Here is a 27,500-nt window from a genome sequence, read left to right on the forward strand (position 1 = left end):
ACAAACACAGCGCTGATACACACATATACACATGCACACACAGTGCTGATGGACACACACACACACTCAAACGGCGTGGTCTGCCACAGGGTCGACCCTGTTAGCCCCCACCCCCCCCCGTGGGAAACCGCAGCCCCAGACGGGCGCTGGCCGAACCGTGGGGCCTGACTCAGACGCACAGTCACCCGTTAACGTGGCGGGCCCAGACGGCGGGGGCGGGCGCGCCCCCCGGGCCCCCCCCCTCCCCCCCCGCGACGGCGCGCGTGATTTATGCGCGGGATCAGACGCGCAGCGTGCGGCCCGGCCCGGGAAGCGGCTGCCGTTAGCGCGCGGCGGGCCGGCGCCGCTCCCGCACCGTTTTTCTCCCTGACTGATGTTCCGCCCGCCAAACCCCGCCCCCACCCCCCGCCTCGCTGGGAAAGCGCGCGCCGGGAGCCGCCATCCGCCATCGCACGCGCGCCGGGAGCCGCCATCGCACGCGCGCGTGCAAAACTAAGCGCCTGCTTAGCCGGGGCCCAATCGCTGCGGCCGAGTGTGTTTGAATAATCCCCTGAATGCCTTCCCTGAATTAGAGGAGATAACCAGGGGTTCTACCGGTTGTTTTAACAAGCTGATAGGCAAATCCCGTCCCTGTTAAAGATTAAGCGCTCCGCGTCGCGCCGCACGCCGTCTCCGCCGCGGAGAGGAAGTTTACACTTTCCCCTGCGTGCGCGCGCGTACACGTACACGCGCTCTTCCCTTTGTTTGTTTGTCCTCCTCCTGACTCGGCACCGCAGATTCCTGGGTGCGGAGAGGCGGGGAGGCGGGGGGGGGGTGTTTTAAATCTGGGATATACCCCCAGAGAGGGGTATTTGCAGAGCTGCTCACTAGCCCTGCCTTCAAACCGCCCAGTTAAGCGCTAAGAGGTTTAGCGACAGCGGCGGGGAGACGTGACGGAGCTGAAGCGGTCACGGTCTCCGGTTTCGACCGCGGTCGCGGGGCGGCCCCTGATCGGTCATTACCGCTTCGGGGTGACGGCACGTCCGGCATCCGACACCGCGAACAAAGCGACTCGCGCACTTGGGCTCGCTCCGGCGCCAAGACCAATTTACGAGACGGTTTAGAGGGTTTGGGACATCGACCCACCCGCATGGTCTTATAAACGGGTAAGCAGGCGAGTTTCTGTTACTGTTTCAGACGGTCGTCTCAAGCGAGGGCACAAAAAGGACAGGAGCTGAGGACGGGAGGGCAGGGAATGCAGTGCAGTGAGACTCAGTGAGACTAACCGACCCTGTTCCTGGAGATCTATCGTCCTGTAGGTTTTCACTCCAACCCAAAAAAAAAACACATCTCATTCAACAGCTAGAGATTTTGTGCTGAGCGGCTAATTATTTGAGTCAGGTGTGCCGAATTTAGGTTGAAATGAAAACCTACGGGATGGTAGATCTCCAGGAACAGGGATGGTTACCGCAGATCTAGGGTAACTGGCGTTAGAGTGGAGATGGCGCTCACAACAGCAGGACATCGAACGGTGACCTCTGCTGGCAGAAAGGCGGCGTTGCAGGGGAAGCACCTCACCTAGATAAGCACTCTGGGGGAGGGGGGGGAGATGCCAGTTTACATACAGTAATCCAATACGTTGAGTTACGCTGCAGAGGGAAAAAAATGGTCTTAATTTCAGTCCGGGAGGTGCTGTAATTATAGGCAGCTGGTAATTACAGCGTCTTGCACGCTGTTATTTCCAGGGGCCTGTCCACAGCGATGTAAAGATGGGGTGGGGTGGGGGGTGGAGAGGAGGGGAGGGGGGACTATAATTAGATTCACGCTGGTGCGGAGGGAGATGGGTTTGCTGTGCGTTTAGAGCCAGTGTTAGCATGGCGGTGTAGTGTCTGGTATGCGTTTAGAGCCAGTGTTAGCATGGCGGTGTGGTGTCTACCGTGCGTTTAGAGCCAGTGTTAGCATGGCGGTGTAGTGTCTGCTGTGCGTTTAGAGCTAGTATTAGCATGGCGGTGTGGTGTGTCCTGGTGCGTTTAGAGCTAGTATTAGCATGGCGGTGTGGAGTCTGCCGTGCGTTTATAGCCAGTATTAGCATGGCGGTGTAGTGTGTCCTGGTGCGTTTAGAGCCAGTATTAGCATGGCGGTGTGGTGTCTGCTGGTGCTGTCCAGCAGTCCGGTATGACCAATCTGACGGGCAGCTCAGTGAATCTGGCAGTCAGGCAAACAGCAGAGAGGCTCCAGTGAGGGCTGGGACTTCCTGGGTGCTGGGATGAGCGCACGGCTCTTCTGTCCAGCCCCCTGCCCCTCATAGGCTAACTGCTGAGAGCTGAGAGGAAACAACCTCTAGCTAATCTGCCTTTGCCCCCCCCCCCCCCCACCACTGCCCCCCCCCCCCAGTCCCAGTCAGTCTCTGTGCTCTGTAAACGTGTCTGCCCTCAAATAGCGCCGTTTCTTCAAGCGCACTGGTTTCTCAATCTGTCATTTGCTAAAAACATTTTCTGATTTCCGAGACCCTATTCAGTGAGCTGAAGTTTTCTGTATTTACTGTCGACTAAATTGAGGAAGCTGTACATCTTAATTGTGTGGTTGTAAAATGGTGATTTGCAGTAACGGCCACTGGAGGGAGCTCTCACTGATATCTCTCAGACTGAATTGACAGCTCGGTGTGTACGTGACACTGTCCAAAGTCTGTTTACTTGTCTTTCCGAGCCATAAAAATTCAAGCCATTTAAAAAAAAAATTTCATTTGTAAATCAAGAGGAGGCTCTTAGAGGTGGCCTTTTGAGGTGAAGTTAGATGTGCCTTTAAAATGACTTTATTTTTGGAAAGAGAGTAGATTGTGGGTAGATGATTTTAGGTATAATTGCTGCATTTCAAAGGAACTCTCCACATCTGTGGCATTATCCTTTGGCACGAAATGGGTAACCTTTTGGTTTTCTGGTGAGATAATTGTGCTTGCTTTCAGAATGTGTAGTCACACAAAGACTGAAATGACTCATTCACACCCGCTAACACAGTAGCAGGGGGAGAAAAGAGAAGGACCAGTTGAGTTGGCTCTTCTCTGAGCATGTTTGGTAAACAGGTTTTAATACGGTTTGGCTGCGGACCACGGGCTAATTTTCTCTTATATGTGACTCTGGGCTTGAGCGTATTTATTTGGTGTCTGGGAGGGCAGGGGTTGGATGACGAGGTTTTAATAACACAAGCCAGAACAGGTCTCCACCTTTGCCTCTGGCTGTCTCTGTCTCCACACAGAGAAGTGCTGGGGAAAGTGCCGGCTTGTCACGTTTCCCGTGAATAACCCCCCCCCCCCACACGCACACACACATACACACACACACACGCACGCGCAAACGCTCATCTCTTCAGCGGTGGGGGGTCGGATGTCGCGATGGGGGCACTGTGGAAGAGGTCCGCTGTAATCCAGGCCGGCCTCTCTGCTGCCCAGCAGCATGCATGCCTCTGTTATCTTAGAACGGCTGAGGAATTATAGGTTGAGAGAGGGGAAGAGGGGGAGGGAGGGGGGAGGGTCATGTGACATTGCAGCAGCTGCTAGGCTGAGAATGTCTGTTTTCAGTGGGAGAGAGAGAGCGAGAGAGCGAGCGAGAGAGAGAGGAGGGAGGGAGGGACAGATAGGCAGGGAGAGTGTGTGTTGGGTTGCTTTGTTAGATAAGCTTCAAACCGTCTTTGTGAGAGAGAGAGCGAGCGAGGGAGAGAGAGAACGGGGGGAGGAGGGAAAAGAAAGCGGAAAAATGGTGTTTCCCTCAGTTCCCTTGGAGTGTGGGGCTTGGTGGAAGATGCAGAGATGGGCGATACGAGCAGAGCCTGCCCTTTGTTGTACAGTAAGAGCCGAGGCTTTTCTCTTTCTTACCAGGGGAGGGATCGAGGACTGGGAGATGCCAAGCTGTCTGTTCAGGTTGTGCTTGTGTTCGTGTGGGTGGCCGGGGGGTGGGTGGGTGGGTGTGTGTGTGTCTACGTGTGTGTATGTGTGTGTGTGTGTGTGCGCGCCTGTGTGTGCGCCTGTGTCTGTGTGTGCGTGCCTGTATATGCGTCTGTGTGTGTGTGTGCGTGCATGCCGTGTGTGTGTGCGTGTGTGTGGGTGGATTGTGGATAGCATGTGCCTGTGGTTTCCCAGTGGTAGTACTGGTCTGTTGGAGTTAAAAAAAAAAAAAAAAAACTTTGTTGTCACGTTCTTTTTCAAGAATTCCTGACATGCAGCCGTTTACGCGCTGCAGAAGCATTACTCATTAAGCGATCGTTGGGAGTTGCGCTGAGGTCGACGCTCGCTCAGAAGGGGCTTTGTTAATTTCATTATTAATTGCTTTCGGTGGTTCATCCAGAGTGCAGCGGGTGAGCGGGAGGTTATCTTTGCTGTGACAGAGGTGCTTGTATTCAGGACTGTTTTCAATGCGCTCTGCTTCTCTGCCCCGGAGAGCGCCCTGCCGAAACCTCCAAAGTGATTAAGTAGATTTGAGAAGGTGGAGGAGTACATGAGCAACGGCAGGCTTCAAGTTTTCCCATCGCCCGTCCGTTCGGGCTGGGGTCTGTTTCTATGACGATCGGCTGGGCGCGTTGGGAGACGGTCGGTGTGGAGTTGCGGGCGTTGGGGGGGGGGGGGGGGATCCCTTTTTAGACGCACCCTGCAACTGTGCCGTCGCCCTGTGACATTTCTGGAGCTCGGGCTTTAATTGCGCTGCTCAATTAATTATCACGTGTCTCTCTCTCTCTCTCTCTCTGGCGGCTGCAGAGTGTGCGCCTGCGCGTGCGTGCGTGTGTGCGTGTGTGCATGTGTGTGTGTGTGTGTGTGTGTCTCCGAGCGAGGGGTCTTTAACCGTTTGTGTCGCCTTTCGCCGCCCGCGACGGCGAGCCGCACCGGACCCGCCGCCGGGCTCGTAAATCTCACCGGGAATAAAAAGCGTCTCTTCTGAGCGCGCCCGACCCGGCCGCCGGGCCACCCACCCACCCGAGCGAAGGGTTCAGCGGTAAAGACGCCGGCGACCAGGCTGTGAGCGTTGTCTGGGAAAGTTTTTTTTATTTTTCCGCGTGGAAGAACGCGCGGGGCGTATCAGCTGAGAGCCAGAGCGGGGGTGACGGGCGACAGAAAGGAGGGCGGGGCTACGCAGAGCGGGACAAAGAGCCCGTGGGGGTCGGGTCGGGGTCTGGCCCTGTCAGAGATGTGTGGCCTGACCTTGGGTCAGATACTTGACCTCGCTGTGGCTGTCCCACTAACCCCCCCCCCCAACCCCCCAGCTGTCACACCCTGGGGCGCTAAGCGTCTCCAGTTACATTTGGATTTGGCCCAGGAAGCCTCCGGCCCCGGGCCCCGGAGAGCAGCCTAGCGGCCCTGAGCCTGACTCATCCCTGGCCCCCGACAGCAGTGAAACCCCTCCCAGCTCTATGCTTTCAAACTAAATCTCTCTCTCTCTCTTTCTCTCCCCCGCTCTCCATCTCTCCTTCTCTATCTCTCTCTCCATCTCTCTCTCACTCTCCCTCACTCCCTCTCTCTCTCTCCCCCCCTTACTCACTCTCTCTCCCTCTCTCTGTCCCTCTCTCTCTCCCTCCCCCCTTCTCTCTCTCTCTCTCTCCCTCTCTATCTCTCTCACCCTCCCTCCCTCTCTCTCTCTCGCTCTCTGATCTCTGCAGGCATGAGCCATGAGGCAAAGTCACCTTCCCTAGGCATGATCTCCACAGCCAGTCGGACCACCGCCACGGTCAGCCCCCTCACGCCGTCGCCCCTCAACGGCTCCATCGTGCCCAATGGCAGCCCGGCCGCCAACAGCAGCCTGCCAGTCCAGTCCGCCCACTCGGGCTTCGCCGCCGCCCTGCGCAAGCTCGCCAAACAGGCCGAGGAGCCCCGAGGTAAGCCCCTCCCCCCGACCCCTGACCCCTGACCCCCGGCCCCAGGCCCCATCCGTAGGAGGCGGAGCCCCCGAGGGGCGGGGGGGGGGGACCCGTGGAGCGTGTTGCCTTTCTTTTTCTGAACTTGTTAATTGTACTCGGCTGCGCCCGCCCCGCCGCGCCGCGCTCCCGCTGAGAGTAAACAGGAGACACACAGAGGACTAATTGTGCGGAGTCGCGCGGAAGCTGGTGCTGCTGATACGAGGTCCCATGATTTGGAGGAACCCCGGGGTGCTGGTTTTCAGATGGGAGCTCTTAATTCCAGTCTCTGAGGAACAGGACGGCTTTTTTCCTGAGGAGAGAGCGCCTGGGCTGAGCCAATTTCAAGTTGTGCTTATTATTATTAGAGTTTAGGATGAACTCCAAGTTTTTTTTTTTTGCCCGCTTGCTGTTTTTTTTTTTCTTCTTCTTCCCTTCTGTGCTGGGGTAACTCCAACTGCCGATTTCTGGCGTGAGCGATGTCGTCGCCGCTGAGATGCTTGGGAGTTGATGGCAAACCGTGCGTCCGCGTCCTAACGGGGTCAGAGTTCAGGCAGGACTGAGAGGCGGCCGGTGCTCTTCGGGCTGTAGTTAGGCGACCGTCATTGGCAAGTTCTTGACCTGTGCCCTTCAGCGAATGGCTTCCTACTGTATTTACACAGCGAGCGCTTAGAACTTGCCCTCGGTGCCAACCTCTCCGCGGTGTCTCCGTGCCAGTCGCCGCCCTCTCCTGGCACGGTTTCCGTGTGACCTATGGCTAAATATATCCCCCGAACTGTTACACACACTTCCTCTCACTTTCAAACAGCGAGCAAAAGCCTGCGAACAGCGCCAGGCTTTTAAACACTATAATTGTTCTCAACACGGCTAAACGTGCGTTTCTGCGCTGAATGTACATTTCCTCTTATTTCCCCGCCCTCCATCCACCGCAGTTACTGGAGTGAAAGAGCTGCAGTTAGCTAGCTAGTTAGCGAGCGCGCTGCGGTCCCAGTAGAAGCCTGCGTCGTTACAAACGCCGCATTAATTGGTAGGAATTCGGTGCCTAATATTAGTAGCCGCAGTTCAGCCGCGAACATGCTTTGCCTGTTTGTTCCCGGGTACCTTTTAAAGGTATGGCTTAGTTAGCGGAGTTGGATTCACTGAGAAATATGGATTCCCCCCCCCGCAGCCAATCACGATGCAGGAAGCAGACGCGTTTTTTTCTTTTTTTAATCCGGCGCTCTGGCGTGTAATTCCCTCCCGATTCTCCCTCAGATTAAGCGCGGAGCCACAAGCTGACGTGTAGCGCGCGCTCGGCGGACAGCCAATCACGTTACTGCCTGCGGGCTACGCGGGCGGCGCTGGGAGAGTCCGGCGGCCGGGCGCTTCCGTGGCGGAGATATCCCGCTTCCGAAGATCTCTTTTTAATTCCGAGCGCGGTCTGCGTGAGTTTCTAGGCGGTGCGTGTCCTGTTGGGCTGTGCGGTTTTTCGTTTGTTTGTTTTGTTCGTTTTTTCTGCCTCGTGGGGGTTCTCCAGCCGAGGGCTTCGTTTGGAAGTGGAGTCAGACTTCCACCGTCAGTGAAAAAAACGCTTCTATTTTCAATATAATTGACCCCCCCGCCATCGACAGTCCCACACAAGCTGACATCACCTTCCCGCACAGCACTTTTACTGGGTTGGGGGAGGGGGGGAGGGGGAGGGGGGTGTTAAGGCGAGCGGCTAACTGAGGGAGCCCAGCGAAGTCGTAAGGCAGCAAGTTAAGGCTGAGTGTTGGGAAGGGGCTGGGAAGAACGGAGCACATTCATCCTCTCCGTAAACTAAACAAATGTCACCCGCCCACACAAAGACTACAAACACGCAGGGGCTGCTGGGAGCCCGGCTGCGGCCTCTTTGTGATCGTCTGGAGTGTGACTCTACCCCGGGCCAGCAGCACACTGACTCACCAGACCGGGGATTAGTCTGTTAGTCTGCATAGCGTACGCACCACCGCCCTGGTTTACGTCCAGACCCAGAATGAAATTAGTAACGGTTGGTCACTTTAAACTTCGTATGAAAGTGTAGGATGCAGAAATTCTGTTTATGTGGTTTTGTAATCGTGGAAAAGCCCATCTTGAGAGATGCGTCTAACTGTGGAGTGGACAGGATTATGAAGGCCTGGCCGCGATGGATGTACAGTCATCTCTTTCAGATGATTACTGTTGTGCTTTTATCTGTGCTGATAAAAAAAAATGTAAAGCTTATAAAAACCTTTTTAAGTTCTAACTACTCGGCATAAGCTGTTTGTAACCCAAGTTGTTGACTTGGCTAATTTGGACATTTCTTTCCATCCTTCACATCAGTGGTGTCTGTAGTGGGGAAAGGTGAGGATGCTGGTATTTGTAGTAAGAGAGCAGGCAGTGTCACAGTCTGCCGGATGCCCAGGTGCAAGAATTTGGGGGACACAGAAGTGGTCTGTTGGCTCTCTGAAGGCCTTATTGAATATTTTCAAGCCTGGATTAAAATGGTTGTGCCCGTTCCTTGATGGACATGGTGAGAACCTGCCTGCTAGACACAGGCACACACACACGCACACACGCACACACGTACACACGCGCACACAAACGCACACTCACACACTCACACGCAGACACACACTCAGACATACCCTAAGGCACACACAGACAGGTGACTCTGTGCCTCCCCCCAGGAGGGCGAATTTCCCCATTCCGGGGGAGTGTGGCGCCAGGCTCCTTTCATCCTGTCTCTGCGCCCCCAATCCCCCCCCGCGCCCCCCCCCGCACGCCCCCCTCTCCCCGGGAGACCTCGCTGAGCACCGTCGCCTGCGCCTGTCACAGACCCAGCCAGCCACCTCTGAACCTACGCTCTTAATCAGTCTCCCGCCGCCGCCCCCCCCTCCTCGCCCTCTCGCCCCCCCCCGCCCCCTCTCCATGGCAGCGGCGATCCCGCGGGTCGGCTCCGGGGACACGGCGTGCCGACCGCCGTCTGATTTATTACCGAGAGAGAGAGGAGGGCAGGCCCGCACACCTTCTCCCCTATCTGTCCCTGTTAGCGCTCAGATAAACACGCGCGCTCTCTCTCTATCTATCTCTCTCTCTCTCCCTCTCTCTCTCTCTCTCTATCGCTCTCTCTCTCTCTCTCCCTCTCCTCTCTCTTCTCTCTCTCTTGTCTCTCTCTCTCTCTCTCTCTCTCTCTCTCTCGCTCTCTCTCTCTCTCGTCTCCCTCTCTCTCTCTCTCTCTCCTCGCTCTCTCTATCGCTCTCTCTCTCTCTCTCTCTCTCTCCTCTCTCTCTCTCTCTATCGCTCTCTCTGTCTCTCTCTCTATCGCTCTCTCTCTCTCTCTCTCTATCTCTCTCTCTCTCGCTCTCTCTCTATCGCTCTCTCTCTCTCTCTCTCTCTCTCGATCTCTCTCTCTCCCTCCCTCTCGCTCTCTATCGCTCTCTCTCTCTCTGTCTCTCTCCCCTCTCTCTCTCTCTCTCCCTCCCTCCCTCTCTCTCTCTCTCTCTCTCTCTCTCTCTCCTCTCCCTCCTCCCTCTCTCTCTGCTGTTTAGCCGAGCGCTTCCGGTTCCAGAGCGGCTCGTAGCGTGGCGAGCGGCCCCCTCTTCGCCGCTCTGGGCTGTGGCGTTTCCGCGGGACGCGTGTGGGCACTGCGCGGAGCCTCATCCGCTCGCTATTTTTGAAGAGCGGGGCCCGCTTACCGCCCGTGGGTGGCGAGAGGAAGACTGTCTGAGGAGGAAGAAACGGCGTGATTAAGGCGCCCTGTTTAAAGACGCCAGCCTCCTCCTCCTCCTCCTTGTTTTTTTTGAGTAGCTTTCCTGACCCTGCCGACGCCTGCCTCGAATGACTCATTCTCCCAGCAGCCACTTGGGGGGGAAGCGGCGGGCGGGCGGGCTGGTGACAGATGCGTGCAGTCGCCAGCGGCAACGCGAAGCTCCGGGGGGGGTGTGGATTGTGAGAGAGGCGGTGCATTGTTTTTGAAGCCGAGATGGAGAGACCGCAGGGGGGGGAGGGGGGGGGAGAAGGCGGGAGGAGTCAACAGCCCAGTGTTGAGTCAGCAGCAGCGTTCTCCCCCGTGCCCGGCCACGGGAGGAGAGAGAGAGTCCTCTTTTAGCTCCTCACCTTCCTGTGCGTCCCCTCGCCTCCTTACTGTCCCACTTCCGCTGCTGTCTGAGCTCTCTCTCCCTCTCTCTCTCTCTCTCTCTCTCCCCTCTCTCTCCCTCTCTCTCTCTCTCTCTCTCTCTCTCTCTCTCTCTCTCTCTCTCCCTCTCTCCCTCTCTCTCTCCTCTCTCTCTCTCTCTCTCCCTCTCCCTCTCTCTCCCTCTCTCTCTCTCTCTCTCTCTCTCTCTCTCCCTCTCTCTCTCTCTCACCCCGTGGTCACACGGGGCGACACAGGAGAGAGACGAGCGACCAGCGACCGTTCGTTCTCAATGAGAGTTGGCGGTTTACAGCGACAAGAGACAAGCGGCCGTTGCAAACAGAAGTAGGCGGGGCGAAAATAGACTAGAGGTTTATTTTATACAAATACTGAGCGATGCGTGACGGCGACGACCAATGGGAGCGTGACAGACGTTGCTGAAACAAATGTGCAATCCTGTCTAGGCTATTTGTTTAGTTCTGTAACCTAGTAACCACAAGCCAGGAACGCCCATAAGCGACAAGCGACAACGGTTTATCTCCCCCCCTGTGTCGCCCCGTGTGACCGTAGGGCTACTCCCCAGCCCCTGCCCCCCTCCAGCCTTTTACCCCTCCAGCCCTGCCCTCCTTGAGCCTTTTACCCCCCCAGCCCCTGCCCTCCTCCAGCCTTTTACCCCTTCAGCTTTCGCGGAGAGGAACAGCCGCGTGATGACTTTGGGCTGAGCGGAGCCCGTTAGCGGAGCCCGTTAGCCTAGCCTCTCTGGGTTCCCCAGGCCTCGCTGAGCGCCGGCAGTTCGGCACGCTGGTGACGCAAAGCGCAGCCCGTTGAACGCCTTCTCCAGCCCCTCCCCCTCCCCACCCCCTGCACTCCCCCCACCCCCGTCCTGCTGTGTTGAATGCTCAGCTGTGTGGTGGTATCTGATTAATTAGGCAGGCCCGTGAGGACGGAATGTTGAAAGCGCCCATCCGTGTCGCCCCGCTGATAAGGGCCCAGACGGGCGGTCTGCGATGGCGACGCGTCTGGAGCCGCCGCGACGTGTCTGCTGTCTCAGGAGAGGGGGAAGACGTGCTGGTGCCCGTGGCCAGCGGGGTCACTGGTCTGAGGCGATTTGGGGGCGGCCCGTGGCTCGGGGGGGGGGGGGGGGGCTTGTTTTGTGTGCCCTAAGAGGACCCGGCTTAAAGGGCCGAGTGCCTCTGAACTTCCCATCTGCTGTCCGAGCGCAGCCTGCAGCTCCGCCCCCAAAGAGCTGTCTGTCTACCCTGCGGCCTGGCCTCCCAGTAACACACACACACGCACGCACACACACACACACACACACACATACACTCACTCTCTCACACACACACACACACATGCACGCGCATGCACGCACACACACAGAGCCCACCTACATGTGCACAGACTACAGAGAGATGTCCTCACACACTTGCTCTCTCTCCCTCTTTTTGTCTCTCTCTCTCTCTCTCTCTAGCTCTATCACTTGCTCTCTCACATACGCACACACACACACACACACACACACACACACACACACACACACGCACACACACACACACACAGAAACACACACACACGCACACGCACACGCACACACACGCACACACACACGCACACGCAGACACACGCACACACACACACACTGAAACACACACACACACACACACACACAGCCGGTCTGCTCATCCCCCCTCCCCCCTGCGCTCTGCCGATTAGACGGGCTTTGTGCGGTGCTGCCGGTGCGTGGCCGGCGGCAGCATATGGGCGGAGGATTGTGGGAGCGCGGCTATGCACACCAGGTGTGAAATGGGCTGTTTAATTAAGTGCTGATGTTGTTCTGATGCAGGCCAGGGGGGGCAGGCCGGGGGGGGGGGGGGGGTCTCGTTCCGTGCACACGCCACTGTCACGGGCAGCCGTCTGAAACGACGGGGGCGGCCGTGCGCAGAGGAGGCGAGCGAGAGACGCCGTAAACGGTGGAGCCCGCGGAGAACAGGGCCGAACATTAATCACACGGCCCCCTGTCCCCCCACCCACCCACCTCCACCCACCTCCACCCACCCAGCTGGGCTCAGAGACAGGCCTGGGACCAAACTGCCCTCTGCCCCCGCACCCACCTCCATCTACCCCACCCAGCTGGGCTCAGAGACAGGCCTGGGACCAAAATGCCCTCTGCCCCCCACCCACCTCCACCCACCTCCACCCACCCCACCCCACCCAGCTGGGCTCAGACACAGGGCTGGGACCAACCTGCCCTCTGCCCCCACCCACCCACCCAGCTGGGCTCAGAGACAGGCCTGGGTCAGAACTGCCCTCTGTCCCCCACCCACCTCCACCCACCCCACCCACCCAGCTGGGCTCAGAGACAGGGCTGGGACCAAACTGCCCTCTGCCCCCCCACCCAGCTGGGCTCAGAGACAGGGCTGGGTCAGAACTGGGACCAAACAGCCCTCTGCCCCCCTGCCCCCCCACTCAGCTGGGCTCCGGGACAGGGCTGGGTCAGGCCCGGGACCACCGCAGAAGGGCACACTTACAGCCCAATGGCCCCATATTCCACAGAGCGGCCCCCAGCATGCAGTGAGCCTCCCTCATTAGCCTTTATTTATGGACTCAGAGACTCTGTGAGTTCAGGCCTGTCTGCTCTAACACTAACACTAACACACACAGACATGCACACACGTACTCACACACACACACACACACACACACACACAGACATGCACACATGTACTCACACTCACACACACAGACATGCACACACGTACTCACACACACACACACACACACACACACACAGACATGCACACCACATCACGCACACACACACACACACACACACACACACAGCAGACAGCACATGTACTCACACTAACACACACAGACATGCACAACGTACTCACACACCCCACCACACACACACGACATGCACACACGTACCACGCACACACACACCACACACAATCCACAGAGCATGCCACACATGTACTCACACTAACACACACAGACATGACAGCACGTACTCACAACACACACACACACACACACAGACATGCACACACGTACTCACACACACACACACACAGACATGCACACACACCACACACACACACACACCACGCACACACACACAGGCATGCACACACGTACTCACACACACACACACAGACATGCACACACGTACTCACGCACACACACACACACACACACACACATGCACACCTCTCACCACACACACACACACACAGCACAGACACACACACACACAACATCCACATGTCTCCCACACACACACACACACACACAGGCGCATGCAGTATTCCCTCCTCCCTCCCCCACCTCTCTCTCTCAGCTCCCCCTGTTCTGTGCAGCTTGTGAAACCTTCCTGTGGCCAGACCACACTGAATAGATTTAAATGCTATTTGCATATCGCAAAATGACACCGGTTTGCCAAAATCAGATGGCTCGCATATTATTCAGAGTCCATCTGCCTGCACAAGTGTGCCCCACTTGCCTCCCCGCCCGGGGTGGGAAGAACGATAAGGAGGGAACGCTGGCTGTCTGGAAGGACGGGAGGATGCGGTACAAAGGAAGAAAGGGAGAAAGGGAAGACTCGGAGTGGAGCGGCGGACGCGTCACCCCGCCCGTCCCCAGGCGGTGCTCCGAGAGCCGCCCCCCCCCCCACCCCTTCGCCCGCTCCGCTGGCCCCATGCGGCGCTGAGCTTCCTGGGGCAGCTCCCCTGGCCCTACAGCCCCGCTGCGGAGGAGTCTTCTGAGAAGCGCACTGGGGCACCGCACACAGCCCTCTGCGGGGAGACGGGCGCTCTGGGGACGGGATGGGGGGGGGGTCGCTGAGGGCGTGTTTGGGTTGGACGGGCGGGTGGAGTCCGAGTGGAGAGAGAGAGAGAGGAAGCGTGGGGATGAGAAATCTGCTTTCTCACCTGACTCTGCTCCGGCTCCTGCTCCTGCTGAATTATTCAGTGTGGCCTGCTTTACTCCCACTCTCACACAGCTTCTGCCCTGCCTCTCCTCTCTCATCCAGCACGGCGGCCCGCACAGGAGGAGGGGAGGGGAGGGAGGGAGGGGGGAGGGGAGAGGGAGGGAGAGGGAGAGGGAAGGAGGGAGAGAGGGGGAGGGAGAGTGGGGGAGATGGGGGATGGAGGGAGAGTGGGGGAGATAGGGTGGGATGGAGGAGAGTGGGGAGATAGGGTGGGATGGAGAGAGAGTGGGGGAGATGGGGTGGGATGGAGGGAGAGTGGGGGAGATGGAGGGTGTCTCTCTGTCGTGGGTGAAGCCTGTTGAGAGTCCGCACAGCTGCTTGCGGCTGTGGTTATTAACCGTTCCCCTGGCGCTGAAGCCCCGCCCCTGACCCCGGCGCTCACCCTTTCGTTCCGCCACGCCCTTCCTTTTCTCCGGGAGGCTTCTTTCTTCTTTTTCTTTTTTTTTTTCGCGGATCCCTTCATGAAGGGAGGGGGGGGCCCAGAGCTCCGAGCGGCGTGACTCTGCCCTGAGCACCGCACACTGCAGCCTCCGTCAGGGGGGGGGGGGGCAAGGTCAGGGGATCTGCACCTGTCTAGGGAGGGCCCCTGAATCCAGACAGGGGTTACCCCTCCTGCTGAGCCTGTCACACTGGGGAGGTGTGCGGGCATGCATGTGTGTGTGTGTGTGTGTGTATGTTCGTGTGTGCATGTGTGTGTGCGTGCGTGTGTGCGTGTACGTGCGTTTGTGTGTATATTTGTGTGTGTGTGTGTGCGTGCGTGCGTGTGTGCGTGCGTGTACGTGCGTTTGTGTGTATATTTGTGTGTGTGTGTGTGTGCGAGTGTGTGTTAGGGGTTTCTGTAGATAAGGATCGGGAGGAGTGGATTGATTTGGCTGTGGGTTTTTTGCGGGGGTGGGCAGGGTCATGTGGAGATGTTTATCTGAGTTCTTTATGAGGTGCGGTGCCAGCCGATGCCATGGGCGGGTCATGCCCCTCACACTTCCCACAGAAGCCCCCCCGTGGTGCCACCACCGCTGTGTTTATGGATTTTACCTTTTTCATTTAGCCCTGGGAAAGGCTCTAATGAATGTTTTTGGAGTGTGCAGTGCGCAGTGACGTGTGGCTCCCTCTCTGACCCGTTACAAAGAGCTGGAGGCTGAATTAGGATGTGTCACACACACACACACACACACACACACACAACCCTCTCACTACTCCTTATGCTTCCTCCTTTCTTCCTCCGCCCTCTCACCTCCTTTCTTCTTTTTCCTTCGGCTCTGTCCCTTCCCCTGTGTCCTGTCCCTCTCCCCTTCCCTCTCCTCCTCCTCCTCCCTCCTCTCTTACCCTCCCTCCCTCAGTCCCTCTCTCTCTTTCCTTCCCTCCCTCTCTCCCTCTGTCCCTCTCTCTCTCTCTCTCTCTCTCTCTCTCCCTCCCTCCCTCCCTCTCTCCCTCCCTCTGTCCCTTGTGCGTAGCCACACACTGAGAATGAAAGAAGCAGCTCTGACACTTGATCTTCATTAATCGCTGCTCAGGTCCTGAGTGAGTATTGATTTGAAAAGCTATCACAGGGAGAGTAATGGCTTTCTGACTGGGGGGTGCCGGGGGCTGGGGGGTGGGGGGCAGTGGGGATTATGCTGCTAATTGCTGTTGGCCTTGCGCTGTCGAGATACGCTTCCGCAGATTTCTCTCCTTATCGTTCCTCCACCACTCTCCTCCTCCCCGCTCTGTCGTCTTCCTGAGGTGGTGTGAGGAGGAGGAGGAGGAGGTGGAGGAGGAAGGGGGGGGGAGGCTTCGGCTTGCCCGCCCGCCACTCTCTCTCCTCCCCTGCTCTCAGAACCCCAGAGGAGGAAGGAACATACAGCAGCTCAAAACTGTTTCCTCTCCAGGACTTCCTGTTCAGAAGAGGCATCGCGTTTAGGTTAGAATAGAGTAGCGGTTGAACCGAGGCGACTGCACTTGGCTCCGTTGTCTTAGTGACATTTTCCCGACTGCAGAGGGGGACTCTTAGCATTTAGGAAGTCATTCCTGGGGTGACGTATAGAGCAGAGGAAGGTTTTTTTATTATCGAAACATGGCAGACTTCATCAGACTCATCGCCTGAGAGATACCTGTGAGCCATCTCTCAGCCCACAGGTCATTAGCGGTGTTTCCTGAGCTTCAGCTGGCCTGGCGATGACGGCATCCATGAATGCAGCTGAAGCTGTGACTCCTATTTTGGTTGTCTTTAAACCAGCGAGAATAACGCATTATCAGTTAAATGGCAGGGCACACTAGCCTGTTATCGTCTTTTAAATTCCTTATTCGGAGGCTTATTTCCGAGATCAAGGTGGACAACTCAAGTTCGGGAAACTGAAAGATGGCCGACTTGTTGTTCGGCGGCCATTTCCCGTCTGTCCACTGGGGGCGCTGTGCGCAACTGCGATATCAGTAGAGACGTCAGACGTCCTTTGAACATCGTGTGCCCTGCTGTGGGAAATAAACCGCATCTGTTTTCTCGTTTACAAATTTGTGTGTGCTTGGGTGTTGTGAAGAAACTGGGGTTCAAAGGCATTTAGTTATAAGAACGTCGGCTAGGCTGTCAGCGCAGCATCAGAGGGCCCCAGTTCTTACACCTCGTAGTTCTTACGTTGTTGTATTTTAATAAATGTGGTGCGCCTAGTCATGCCTTTCATCGACTTCTCTCTGACGAGCGAGCCCCAGTTTATGCAGAGCGGCGCATTCGAACCGGTGACACACGCTCAAGTATCTAGTTTTTTTTTTGCAAGCTACAAGCTCCACTTTCGGACAGACCCAAAACCCCCTCGTGTGTGTGTGTGCGTGTGTGTGTGTGTGCGTGCGTGCGTGTGTGCCTGACAGCAAGTGCGAGATTACAGAGTGGGATCCCTTTATGCACACCCAGCTGAAGCGGCAGAGGCGCGGTCCGGCGTGTTTACCGTGGACGCGGGGGGTGTGGGATTTTCGGCTTTTGGGTTTCTCATGAGCGCGGCGGCGGCGGCGCCCGGCCCCTTCACCCGCCTGCCGAGGACAGCGCCACGTTGCTTTAGCCGCTGGTTTGGGAGGCGGCGGGGGGTGAAAGAGAGGTTTGGAAGGCGTTTCTGGAGGACAGGGGCGCGGAGAGAGCGGCTGGGGTGCTGGTGAAACGCAGGCGGCCGCGGGGACGCCGGCTCAGGGGCCGCAAGTCAAGCCAGCGCGGGCCGAAATCGCCGCTTTTTTACCGCGAAGCGACAGAAGCTTCATTTCCGAGACCGTTTGCTCACGGCGAAACCGCGCGGATTTCTCGAGCGGGGGGATTTGGCGGGACGCGGATTGCCGCTAAAGCGGCGGGCCGGCCGATTGGCTGGCGTGAAGCGGCGCTCGCTGACTGGCTGAAATGCTGTGGCGGCCAGGCTTGGGCACGGCGGTTTTGGGATGGCTGAGCTGCTGCCTGAGATCTGGGAGTAGAAATGCTCCTTGGTTTCACGCAGGCACCGGGAACAACACACACACACACACACACACGCAAGCACGCGTACACTCACACACACATGCCGAAACGCGCATACTGTTAGTACACACACTAATACAGCCATAGACCCTTGCGCACGGACACACAGGTTGACACATGGTGTTCTTGGAAAGAGGCTGAACATTTTAAGAAGGGCCTGACCTAGACTGTTTCTTCTGAATGCAGTAATTCCATAAAGTCAGGAGACAGGACACGGGCCAGAACAGCCAACGCAGCCCCAGTGGCAGACCCACACAGAGAAAGAGAGAGAGAGGGAGGAAGGAAGGAGAGTAAGAGTGAGAGAGGAAGTGTTAGAGAGAAGTGGAAGAGAGAGTGAGAGTGGAAGAGAGTGATAGAGGAAGGAGAGGGAGAGAGAGAGGAAGAGAGAGTGAGAGTGGAGGAGAGTGATAGAGGAAGGAGAGGGAGAGAGAGAGGAGAGAGAGAGATAGGAAGGAGACTGAGAGTGAGCAGTCTCCTGTGTGATGGTGTGAGTGCGCACAGGTTCTGCTCTGTGGCCGGCCTTCCCCTGGCCCGGGACCCTCCCTTTGGGGACGATGACTGGGACTGGCAGTCCAGGGTCTGGGCTGAGAGGGGACTGGGACTGGACTGAGAGGGGACTGGGACTGGACTGAGAGGGGACTGGGACTGGACTGAGAGGGGACTGGGACTGGACTGAGAGGGGACTGGGTCTGGGCTGTGTGGGGTCTGGGCTGTGTGGGGTCTGGGCTGTGAGGGGTCTGGGTCTGGGCTGTGAGGGGTCTGGGCCTGGGCTGGGAGGGGTCTGGGTCTGGGCTGGGAGGGGTCTGGGTCTGGGCTGGGGGGTCTGGTCCTGGGTGTGGTGGGCGGGCTGTGCGCTGTTAGAGGGGCCCATTGGGCTGTGATTTGGGTCTGGGTCCGGCTGTGTGCAGGTGCCTGTGCAGGCTGAGGGCGTGTGCAGGTCTGTTGCTTGTGAGGGTCTTTGTGGCCTGCCGGTCGGTTCTCAGGCTTTTCGAGGGCGCTGGGCTGACACGGTGTGTGGTGTGTTGGTCTGGGTGTGAGTGTGTCGTGGCTGCTGTAGGGATTGGATTTGGCTGTGCGGGTTGATGGCTCTGTGGTTGTGAGGGGCTGGCTCTCCCACTCCCTGTGGCTCGGGCCGTGATCCAGGCTGGCATTTTCACCGCAGGCCTCTCCGGCTGTGCCTCTGCTCATTCGGCCGCAGTGCCTGTGCTCACGCGTCCCGTGCTGGCTCTGTGCAGTGCTGAGGGCTGTGCTCCAGGCTGTGTCCAGTGCTAGGGCGTGTGCTCCAGTGCCTGTGCCAGTGCTCAGGCTGTGTCCAGTGCCTGCTGTGCCAGTGCTTGTGGCAGTGTGTCCGTGCTGTGTGCCAGGCTGGGGCATGTCTCCAGCGCTCTGGTGCAGCTGCAGGGAGGGTCCAGGCGCCTGGCAGGCTGAGGGCAGTGTGTCCAGGCTTCATTTGCTTCCGCGAGGTACACTCCGCTCGTCATGCTAAAGGCAGCCATTTAGTGGCCTTCCCCGTGTCGTTCTTCAGGCTTCTCCGACGCGCTGGGCCGGGACACAGCGTGTGTGTGTGTGTGTGTGTGTGTGTGTGTGTGTGTGTGTGTGTGTGTCAGATGGCCTGCTTTGTAAGTGTGATGTGAATATTTGGCTGTGCGGGTTTGTCATGCAAGCTCTGTGATTGGCTGCATGAGGCGGCTTCAGCACAACTCGCCTGTGTTTCTGTGCTGTGTGCTCTGTGCTCCAGCGCTCTGTGCTCAAGTGCTCTGTGCTCTGTGCTCCAGCTCAGTGCTCTGTGCTCCAGCTCAGTGCTCTGTGCTCCAGTGCTCTGTGCTGTGTGCTCTAGCGCTGTGCTCTCTGTGCTCCAGTGCTCTGTGCTGTGTGCTCCAGCTGGGCATGTCTCCCGCCCGTCTCTGCACGCAAGCGTCCGGCACCTCCTCCTGGGAGGAGAGCGCCCCCGGCGCCATGGCAACACGCTCGGCTGTGATCAGAGGAGCGAGCGAGCGAGCGAGGGAGAGAGGGGGGGGGGGGAGGGGGGAGGGGCAGGGGAAGCGAGGGGGGGGTGGAAGGGGAGGAGCTGGGTAATGCATTCGCAGAGCAGGAGATTGGAGATTGTTATCAGCGTTTGTTTATTTCTCTTGGAAGAGGGGACATCTGATCTGACTGGAGCAGCCTTTCATTGCGAGGAAGTTGGCAGCAGAAAAGTTGTTTTTGAAAGCGCTGGCAGGTCACTGACTGACAGGCTGGTTTTCTCTCTCTCTCTCTCTCTCCTCTCTCTCTCTCTCTCTCTCTCTCTCTCCTCTCTCTCCCTCTCCTCTCTCTTCCTTCCTCTCTCTCTCTCCCTCTCTCTCTCTCCTCTCTCTCTCTCTCTCTCTCTCTCTCTCTCTCTCTCTCTCTCTCTCTGTCTCTCTCCCTCTCTCTCCCTCTCTCTCTCTCTCCTCTCTCTCTCTCTCTCTCTGTTTCCTTTCACAGGGTCGTCCATAAGCAGTGAGTCTTCTCCGGTCTCGTCCCCGGCCACCAATCACAGCTCCCCCGTCAGCACGCCCAAGCGGGGCCCCATGGGCCCCATCATCGTGCCGCCCGGGGGCCACAGCGTGCCAAGCACCCCGCCCGTCGTCACCATCGCCCCCACCAAGACCGTCAACGGGCTGTGGAGGAGCGACAGCCGACAGGTGAGGAGCCCGGGAGCGCGCCCCCACCTGCACACGCTGCACACGCCCCTCCTGCACCCGCACCCCACCTGCACACACTGCACACGCCCCTCCTCACCGCACCCTGCCCTGCGAAAATCGCCCCCCCCCCCACGTCCCTGGGAGGGGGACGGGCCTCCGATATGAGGGGGGCCCGTCTTGGCGGTCTTGGGGGTCTGCGCGCGGGTCCCGCTAATGCTGTGGAAGTGTGGTGGAGTCGAACATGCAGCCCCTGGGCATTTCCAGTCAGCTGCAGCTCTCCCTCTTCCCTCCCTCCCTCCCTGCTTCCTCCATTCCTCCCTCCCTTGCTGATTTCATCCTTCTTTCTGCAGGTTTTGCGGTGTGTCAGCTGCTAGCCCCCCCCCCCCCCCCCCCCCGTTACCTCCGCGCTGAAGGCCAAGTTTAAACACCCCCTAAAGAATTTGTCCCGTTCCCTCTCCTCACTGGGACGAGCGCATAGCGCCCCCCGCGTGGCGAATCTCTGAAAGGCTCGCGATTTCCCAGCTCACCCGACCTTGTGACGCGGCGGATCGCATGTGACATATGCGGGGGCATGCACCCTAACCCCCCCCCCCCCCCCCCCCCACATGCAAAACAATGGCAGCTGCCGGCAGGCCACAGAGGTGACTGCCACAATAGCAGCCGGCATCTGTACCCCCACCCCCGCCCCCGCCCCCCCCACAGAGGTCACCGTCACCACCGACATTCAAGTGCATCTCTGTGTGCTCGCCCCTTTTCTGTGTGATGGCAGCAGTGCTGTGAGGGGAGGAGGGGGCTGGGGGTGGGGGGGGGCAGGGGGGACAGGGCGGGGGGGGGGGGGGGGGGCAGGGGGGACAGGGCGGGGGGGGGGGCAGGGCGGGGGCCGGCTTTGATAAGGGCCGCATTATGCTGCGCCCCTAATCCACCTTATCTTTATTCAGCAGCTAATGGCAGCGGCGCTCAGCGCTGGAACATGCCGGAAGCCCCGGGGAGGCCTCGGGGTCTGCCGGGCTGCCATTGGTGGGGCTGCGGGGAGGGGGAGGGGGGCGGAGCGTCTTGGTCATTGTCCCCCCGCGTTTCCCCCTTTGACCTGTCCCCCTCCAGCTGCCCTATCCCATTAGCCCGGCTCTTTACAGGAGGTCAAAGGTCAGGTGTCTCTCTTATAGAAGGGGGTCAGCAAGAGGTCTGTCTGCCTCCGAAACAAAACAACCCCGCTCTCATCCCCCCCTCCTCTCCTCCATCACCCTCCCCCTGAATCAACAGATGTTACGGCTCCCATCAAAATCTGCTGTTCCTTTGATGAATGGCTGCTGCAGACAGCTCCTCTAAAGAGATTAGAAAGCAGCTCGGCTCGGGAGGCTGGCTGCGGCGGCTGCTGCGGCCTCCATGTTACTGCCTCTCCAGAGCCGGCTCTCTCTGCTCCTGTTCTCTGTGCTCCTCTCTCTCTCTGCTCCTCTCCCTCTCTGCTCCTGTTCTCTGTGCTCCTCTCTCTCCCTGCTCCTCTGGCTCTCTCTGCTCCTCTCTCTCTGCTCCAACTCTCTCTTTCTGCTCTGGCTATCTCTGCTCCTCTCTCTCCCTGCTCTGGCTATCTCTGCTCCTCTCTCTCTCTGCTCCTCTCTCTCTCTGCTCTGGCTCTCTCTGCTCTTCTCTCTCTGCTCCAACTCTCTCTTTCTGCTCTGGCTATCTCTGCTCCTCTCTCTCTCTGCTCTGGCTCTCTCTCTGCTCTGGCTCTCTCTGCTCTGGCTCTCTCCCTGCTCCTCTCTCTCTCTCTCTGCTCCTCTCTCTCCCTGCTCCAACTCTCTCTCTGCCCCTCTCTCTCTCCGCTCTGGCCTGGGTTCCCTGTGTGCTGGAGAGAGAATAAGCAGACACTGCTAAGTGAATAATGCACTCAGACAGGGGCTGAGTGAGAGGGATGGGCTGGGGGGGGAGACGGTCTCTCTGCGTCGCTTACGGAAGAGATCGGGTAGATTTGGGGAGGGGGGGGGGTTCCGTGGTACGCCCCCGCTCTGAGGAGACAGGTTGTTTGGGTCACAGCAAACGGAGGTCCGTTTGAGTTTTGTGGATTGAGCCGGGGCCCGTCGTGCTTGTTTGGCCGAGCGGTCACAGGGGCCGGCGGGGGGGGGACGGGACGGGGGGGGGACAGAGCCAGCGGCTCTCTGACTCCTCTCCAAACGGCCTCTTTCAGCGGAACAAAGGCCCCTCAGTTCGGCTCTGCCTGCGCCTTTAATCATCGCGGGACCCCAGTTTCAGACCTGCGCCCCGCTCCCAAACTGCGGTCACGTCCTCCTGACCCCCCCCCCCCGCGGCCCCTCTCTGGCACCCGGCGGGCACTGGGGTCCCCGAGTCAGCCAATGAGAGCGCTCTGAGAGGCTCCGCTTCCTCTCCCCGCCGCCATTACTATGCGCGAGCGGTCCGGCCCTCTGTGGAGCGCCCGGCTCCTCGTTCAGCGCCGAGCTGCGGAGTGTGAGGGGCTTCCTAACATCACGCCCGGACGAGACGGGGAAAAATACGTCTTCCTCCCGCCTTCCTCCCGCCTTCCTCTCGTCTTCCTCCCGCCTTCCTCCCGCCTTCCTCCCGTCTTCCTCCCGCCTTCCTCCCGCCTTCCTCCCGCCTTCCTCCCGTCTTCCTCCCGTCTTCCTCCCATCTTCCCCCCGCCTTCCTCCCGTCTTCCCCCGGTCTTCCTCACGCCTTCCCCCCGTCTTCCTCGCTCAGAAGGCGAGTGGGGAGGGATGCCGCGAAGGTGGCGCCATTTTGCCGTAATGACTGCGGGAGGCTGGCGTGTTTTCTGCGGGAACTCGTAATTGCTTTTTAATTGACAATTTGCATTAATTGCTCCATCTGAGACGCGCAGATGACTCGCGTTTTCAAAGTGTGCAAAATCCCCGGAGTCTGTTAAAGGCGTACGGAGGGTATGGAGAGTACGCTCTGCCCCCCCCCCCCTCCCCCCCGTCACTGATTCGCCCCCCTCCCGTCTCGAGCTTTCCCCGCTCTGTGGATGGATGTGGCGTTTTTTGGGAGGGTGCGCTCTGTTGAGGTCAAAGGTCAGGGAAAGGAGCCTCTCTGTCTGTATGTGCTGCCCCGCCTCCCCCCCCCCCCCCCCCGCTGCGCTGCCCCACGCCCTGGAGAATTCCCCCTCGCGAGCTGGAACAGGCCGACCGCTCGTCACCGGAGAGCCTCACGCGCTCGTTTGAATCTGCTTTTAATGTCAGAGCCGCATTCAAATGGGGGGAGATCTGATTGGCGCTTCTTGGGGTGAGGCAGCCGCCATTTAGCGAGAGCAGTGAAAGCTCAGGCCCCTGATACGGCTTGAATGGTTTAGTTAAACAGGAAAGCGTTGCATTTTATTTTATTTTGAGAGGGGGAGAGAGAGAGAGAGAGAGAGAGAGGGAGGAGAGAGAGAGAGAGAGAGAGAGGGAGAGAGAGAGAGGGAGAGGGGAGAGAGAGGAGAGAGGGAGGTGAGAGAGAGAGAGAGAGGAGGGTAGAGAGAGAGAGAGAGAGGAGGGTGAGAGAGAGAGCGAGAGAGAGAGAGAGAGGAGAAGGGTGAGAGAGAGAGGAGTGAGAGAGAGAGAGAGGAGAGAGAGAGGAGAGAGAGAGAAGGGAGGGAGGGTGAGAGAGAGAGAGAGGAGGAGTGAGGGAGGGAGAGAGAGGGTGAGAGAGCAAGAGAGAGGGAGGGTGAGAGAGAGAGAGAGAGAGGGGGGCGGTGTTTTTTTGACAGAGTTTGCCCAAACAGTTTTTGCGGTTGGCAGGGAGGGCTCTGTAGCAGGCAGGGAGGGCTCTGTAGCAGGCAGGGAGGGCTCTGTAGCAGGCAGGGAGGGCTCTGTAGCAGGCAGGGAGGGCTCTGTAGCAGGCAGGGAGGGCTCTGTAGCAGGCAGGGAGGGCTCTGTAGCAGGCAGGGAGGGCTCTGCAGCAGCGAGGGTCTGCTTTCCCCTAATTGAAGCGCTCTGTTGTTTGCGCTGTCGCCCCTGCGGAACACCTCTCCGTTCCGCGGGGCTCGGGGGTCGAGCACAGAAGACGCCTCGGCGGCCTCGTGCGAGCTGGAGACACGGCGCGGCACAAAGGGAGCCCTCCTCCATTTTTAATGTGCGTGTGGGTGAGGACGCACCTGCCCTTCCTGGAGCCCCGGCCGGCTGCTCCAGCAGCACCGCCACAGCACACTGCCCCTGCTCTCAGCGAGCGCATGGGGGAAGGCTAACACTGCGCGCGGGAAAAGGCTAACACTGCGCGCAGGGGAAGGCTAACACTGCGCGCGGGGAAAGGCTAACACTGCGCGCGGGGAAGGCTAACACTGCGCGCGGGGAAAGGCTAACACTGCGCGCTGGGGGAAGGCTAACACTGCGCGCTGGGGGAAGGCTAACACTGCGCCGGGGAAAGGCTAACGCTGCGTGCTGGGGGAAGGCTAACACTGCGCGCTGGGGGAAGGCTAACACTGCGCCGGGGAAAGGCTAACGCTGCGTGCCGGGCAGTAGAACCTGCGTCAGTGCGAATGTCAGGCGGCCTGTGAGAGGCGGTCTGTCTTTATTAGGGGTGCCGGTGAAACGCGGCGACTGAAAGATCAAAGCGAACGACAACCGTTGTTGTTTATTTAATTTTTTTTTTTTTTGCATAAACAAAATATTCATTACCGGAGAGGAGCGTGGAGTGAGCGAGCGTGTGTGTGCGTTTGAGTGTGTGTGTGTGTGTGTGTGTGTGCGTTTGAGTGTGTGTGTGTGTGTGTGTGTGTTTGTGTGTGTGTGTGCGCGTTTGAGTGTGTGTGTGTGTGTGCGCGTTTGGGTGTGTGTGTTTGTGTGTGTGTGTGTTGAGTGTGTGTGCGTGTGTTGAGTGTGTGTGTGTGTGCGTTTGAGTGTGTGTGTGTGTGTGTGTGTGCGTGTGTTTGAGTGTGTGTGTTTGAGTGTGTGTGTGTGTGTGTGTTTGAGTGTGTGTGTGTGTGTGTGTGTGCGTGTGTGCATTTGAGTGTTGTGTATTTGCGTGTGTGCGTTTGCAGCCGTTGACAGGGTTTCATGCGCAGTCGTTGGACCCTCTGCCTAACCAGACTCCCTCGGGGTTCCTCTGTTTGTTTTGCCCGTCATCGCCGATCTGGTGCAGATGTTGTTTACCAGCGCAGTCTGCTGATTCCTGCGCATGTATCACGCGCGTCTAGCGGCGTGGCGAGCATCGCAGGGGCTCTTCTCGAATGCGTGCGTCTCTTACGCCTGCCCTTCTTCCTGCTCGGGTCGGTCGAGCGCTCTCTCCAGGGTCAGACCCGCCCGCACCGTGACGCTTCAGCGAGGGCGAGTAAAAGCGCTACGCGGCCGAACGCTGGTGACGTAGCCGCGCGCTAAAGAGGTGAGCGCGCCGGTGTTTTCCGTACGAGGGCGTCGGAGGGGACCGGCTGGCGGCCATTTCCCACCAAATAGAGCTGCGTGGCGGCATTGCCTCCGACGGGCCTTTTGCAAATGCTGTCAGTCCAATAAAGATATCATTCTGTTTGATTTACTGGGATATCATTTGAGTGACACGGCAATCTCTCTCCAGACTCTGTTTAATACGTCTTTATTGCATTTGGAGGGGTGGTGGGGGGGGGGGGGGTTCCTAAATGTCAGTAGCCATGCAGCAGGGAGGAGAAATGAGTGCTAAATAACAGGGTTTGTGCCTTTTAGACTGCGCTGGAAAGGGAACGGGAGGTGGGCGTTTTCTGGGGGGGGGGGGCAGGGGTGGGGGCTCGGGAGAGAAAAGACACATTTCAAGTTTTCAGCTTGATCTCTGATTCTGACTTCTTTTGACATATCTGAACCACTTTTCTGCCTCAGCGAACATTTAGGGTGCTGCTGAGAGGCCCTGCCCCCCCCCCATCCCACAACCGCCCCCCAACACCACCTCCCCTTCAGCGCTCTCAAAGCCATTAGCTGATCCCCGCCTTTTAAGAGGCCGGGGAGATGTGTGAGGGAAGGCGGGGGCGGGGGGGGGTGGTGGCGGGGGGGGGGGGGGGGGTTGCAGGGGTGAGGAGAGTGATGCTGGCTCGCTGCCAAGTGAAGCACATTAAAAAAACAAGGAGGGGGCAACGTGCCGCCTAAAAAAAAGAAAAAAAGAGAGAAAGGAACACGGCTGGCATTTAATATTACATGTTAGCGCGGCGGAGTCGGGACGGGTCAGCGGCGCCCAGCGGGGCCTCCGTCCTCCGCAGGGAGGTAATGCTTCACTAAATGGGATTTTCTTTATCACTGACAGCAGAGCAGGAACACTGTCCAGCGTATCTGTCAGTGTGTGTGTGTGTGTGTGTGTGTGTGTGTGTGTGTGTGTGTGTATATATATATATATATGTGTGTGTGTGTGTGTGTGTATAGTGGTGTGTGTGTGGTGTTGTTGTGTGTGTGTGTGTGTGTGTGTGTGTGTATGTGTGTGTGTTATATATATATATAATATTGTGTGATGTGTGTTTGTGTATATATAAATGATATTTGTGTGGTATGATATATAATGGTATAAAAAAAATATATATATATATACATACAAATGTTTCCCACAATTCCCAGGGATGTTAATTTGGGTGGGTTTAGCCCCTCCTCCTACTCCCCCGCTCTCTCTCTCTCTCTCGTCCTCTTATCCCCTGAGTGGGATGTCGGTGGTGTGAACGGCTTTTCCTGGGACAAAAGGAACGTCTGTGGTCCCTGGTCCCTCTGTCCTTCGCCCCTCGTCCTCGTCCCTCTGTCCTCTTCCTCCTGTCCTCGTCTCCAGCTCCCTCTCCACTCCCCCCCTCCCCCCCTTCACCCCACACCCCCACCCCCCACCCCCAGTAAACGCACGGAACCACCCCGCACTCACTCACCCGCGGTTAAACTGTCCCTGTTGCCCCGGGTTTTTAAATTAGGAGGGAAAAGATGGATTCACTGGCTTCTCGCTCGGGCCCCAGTGCGGTGTTTTTAATAGGGCCTCTCCATTAAATATTAATAACCTGTTGTTCTGACCTTAATTGAGCTCGCGTCTGCCGCTTGTCGAGCTGTTAAAACCTTTCCTGCTGCAGACGAGCTTTTCCCCCTTTCCTTAAATACGTTTTTTTTCTTTTTCTTTTTCTTTTCGAACGTCGCCGTTCTTCAAATTGCCGAATCCTCGTCGTTTTTTTTTTTGGCGGCGGGAGGGAACTTTGTGTTCCTAAAACCTGCCGGCACGGAGACATGCTAATGCCTCCCAGGGCCCAGAATCAATACGCCCGCCCTGATTTGTGCCACGAGCTCGGTCCCTCCTCCCCCTCTGTAGCTGGGGAGTGTCATTTTATCACGGGACCGTACTGTACTTTGCTGTGCTGTGCCGGGGGGGGGCACGCAGGCTGCAGGTGAGCTGGAAAGACTCCGCTGCTCCGCTCCCCCCCCCCCCCCCGGCAGGATTTGCATGTTCTTTCCATCCTGAGAATTTGCAGCGCCCGATTTCCATAGCGCTGAAACAGGACGG

At 58.1% G+C, this 27,500-nt stretch overlaps 1 protein-coding gene across 5 annotated transcripts in view; it reads left to right on the forward strand.

Moving 5' to 3' along the window:
- Positions 1-27,500, forward strand: part of gse1b (Gse1 coiled-coil protein b) — a 285,689-nt gene that overhangs the window by 240,566 nt on the left and 17,623 nt on the right. For 4 of the 5 annotated variants that reach the window (XM_064313833.1, XM_064313834.1, XM_064313835.1 and 1 more), the window contains 2 exons: positions 5,620-5,835; positions 19,882-20,081. In XM_064313833.1, the coding sequence (XP_064169903.1) occupies positions 5,620-5,835; positions 19,882-20,081 (416 nt within the window). Of the gene's footprint in view, positions 1-3,628; positions 3,819-5,619; positions 5,836-19,881; positions 20,082-27,500 lie in introns of those variants that run through there. The other variant, XM_064313836.1, reaches the window with a different exon arrangement.

The sequence above is a fragment of the Anguilla rostrata genome, chromosome 16 (genome assembly GCF_018555375.3).
Source record: "Anguilla rostrata isolate EN2019 chromosome 16, ASM1855537v3, whole genome shotgun sequence".
NCBI lineage: Eukaryota > Metazoa > Chordata > Actinopteri > Anguilliformes > Anguillidae > Anguilla > Anguilla rostrata.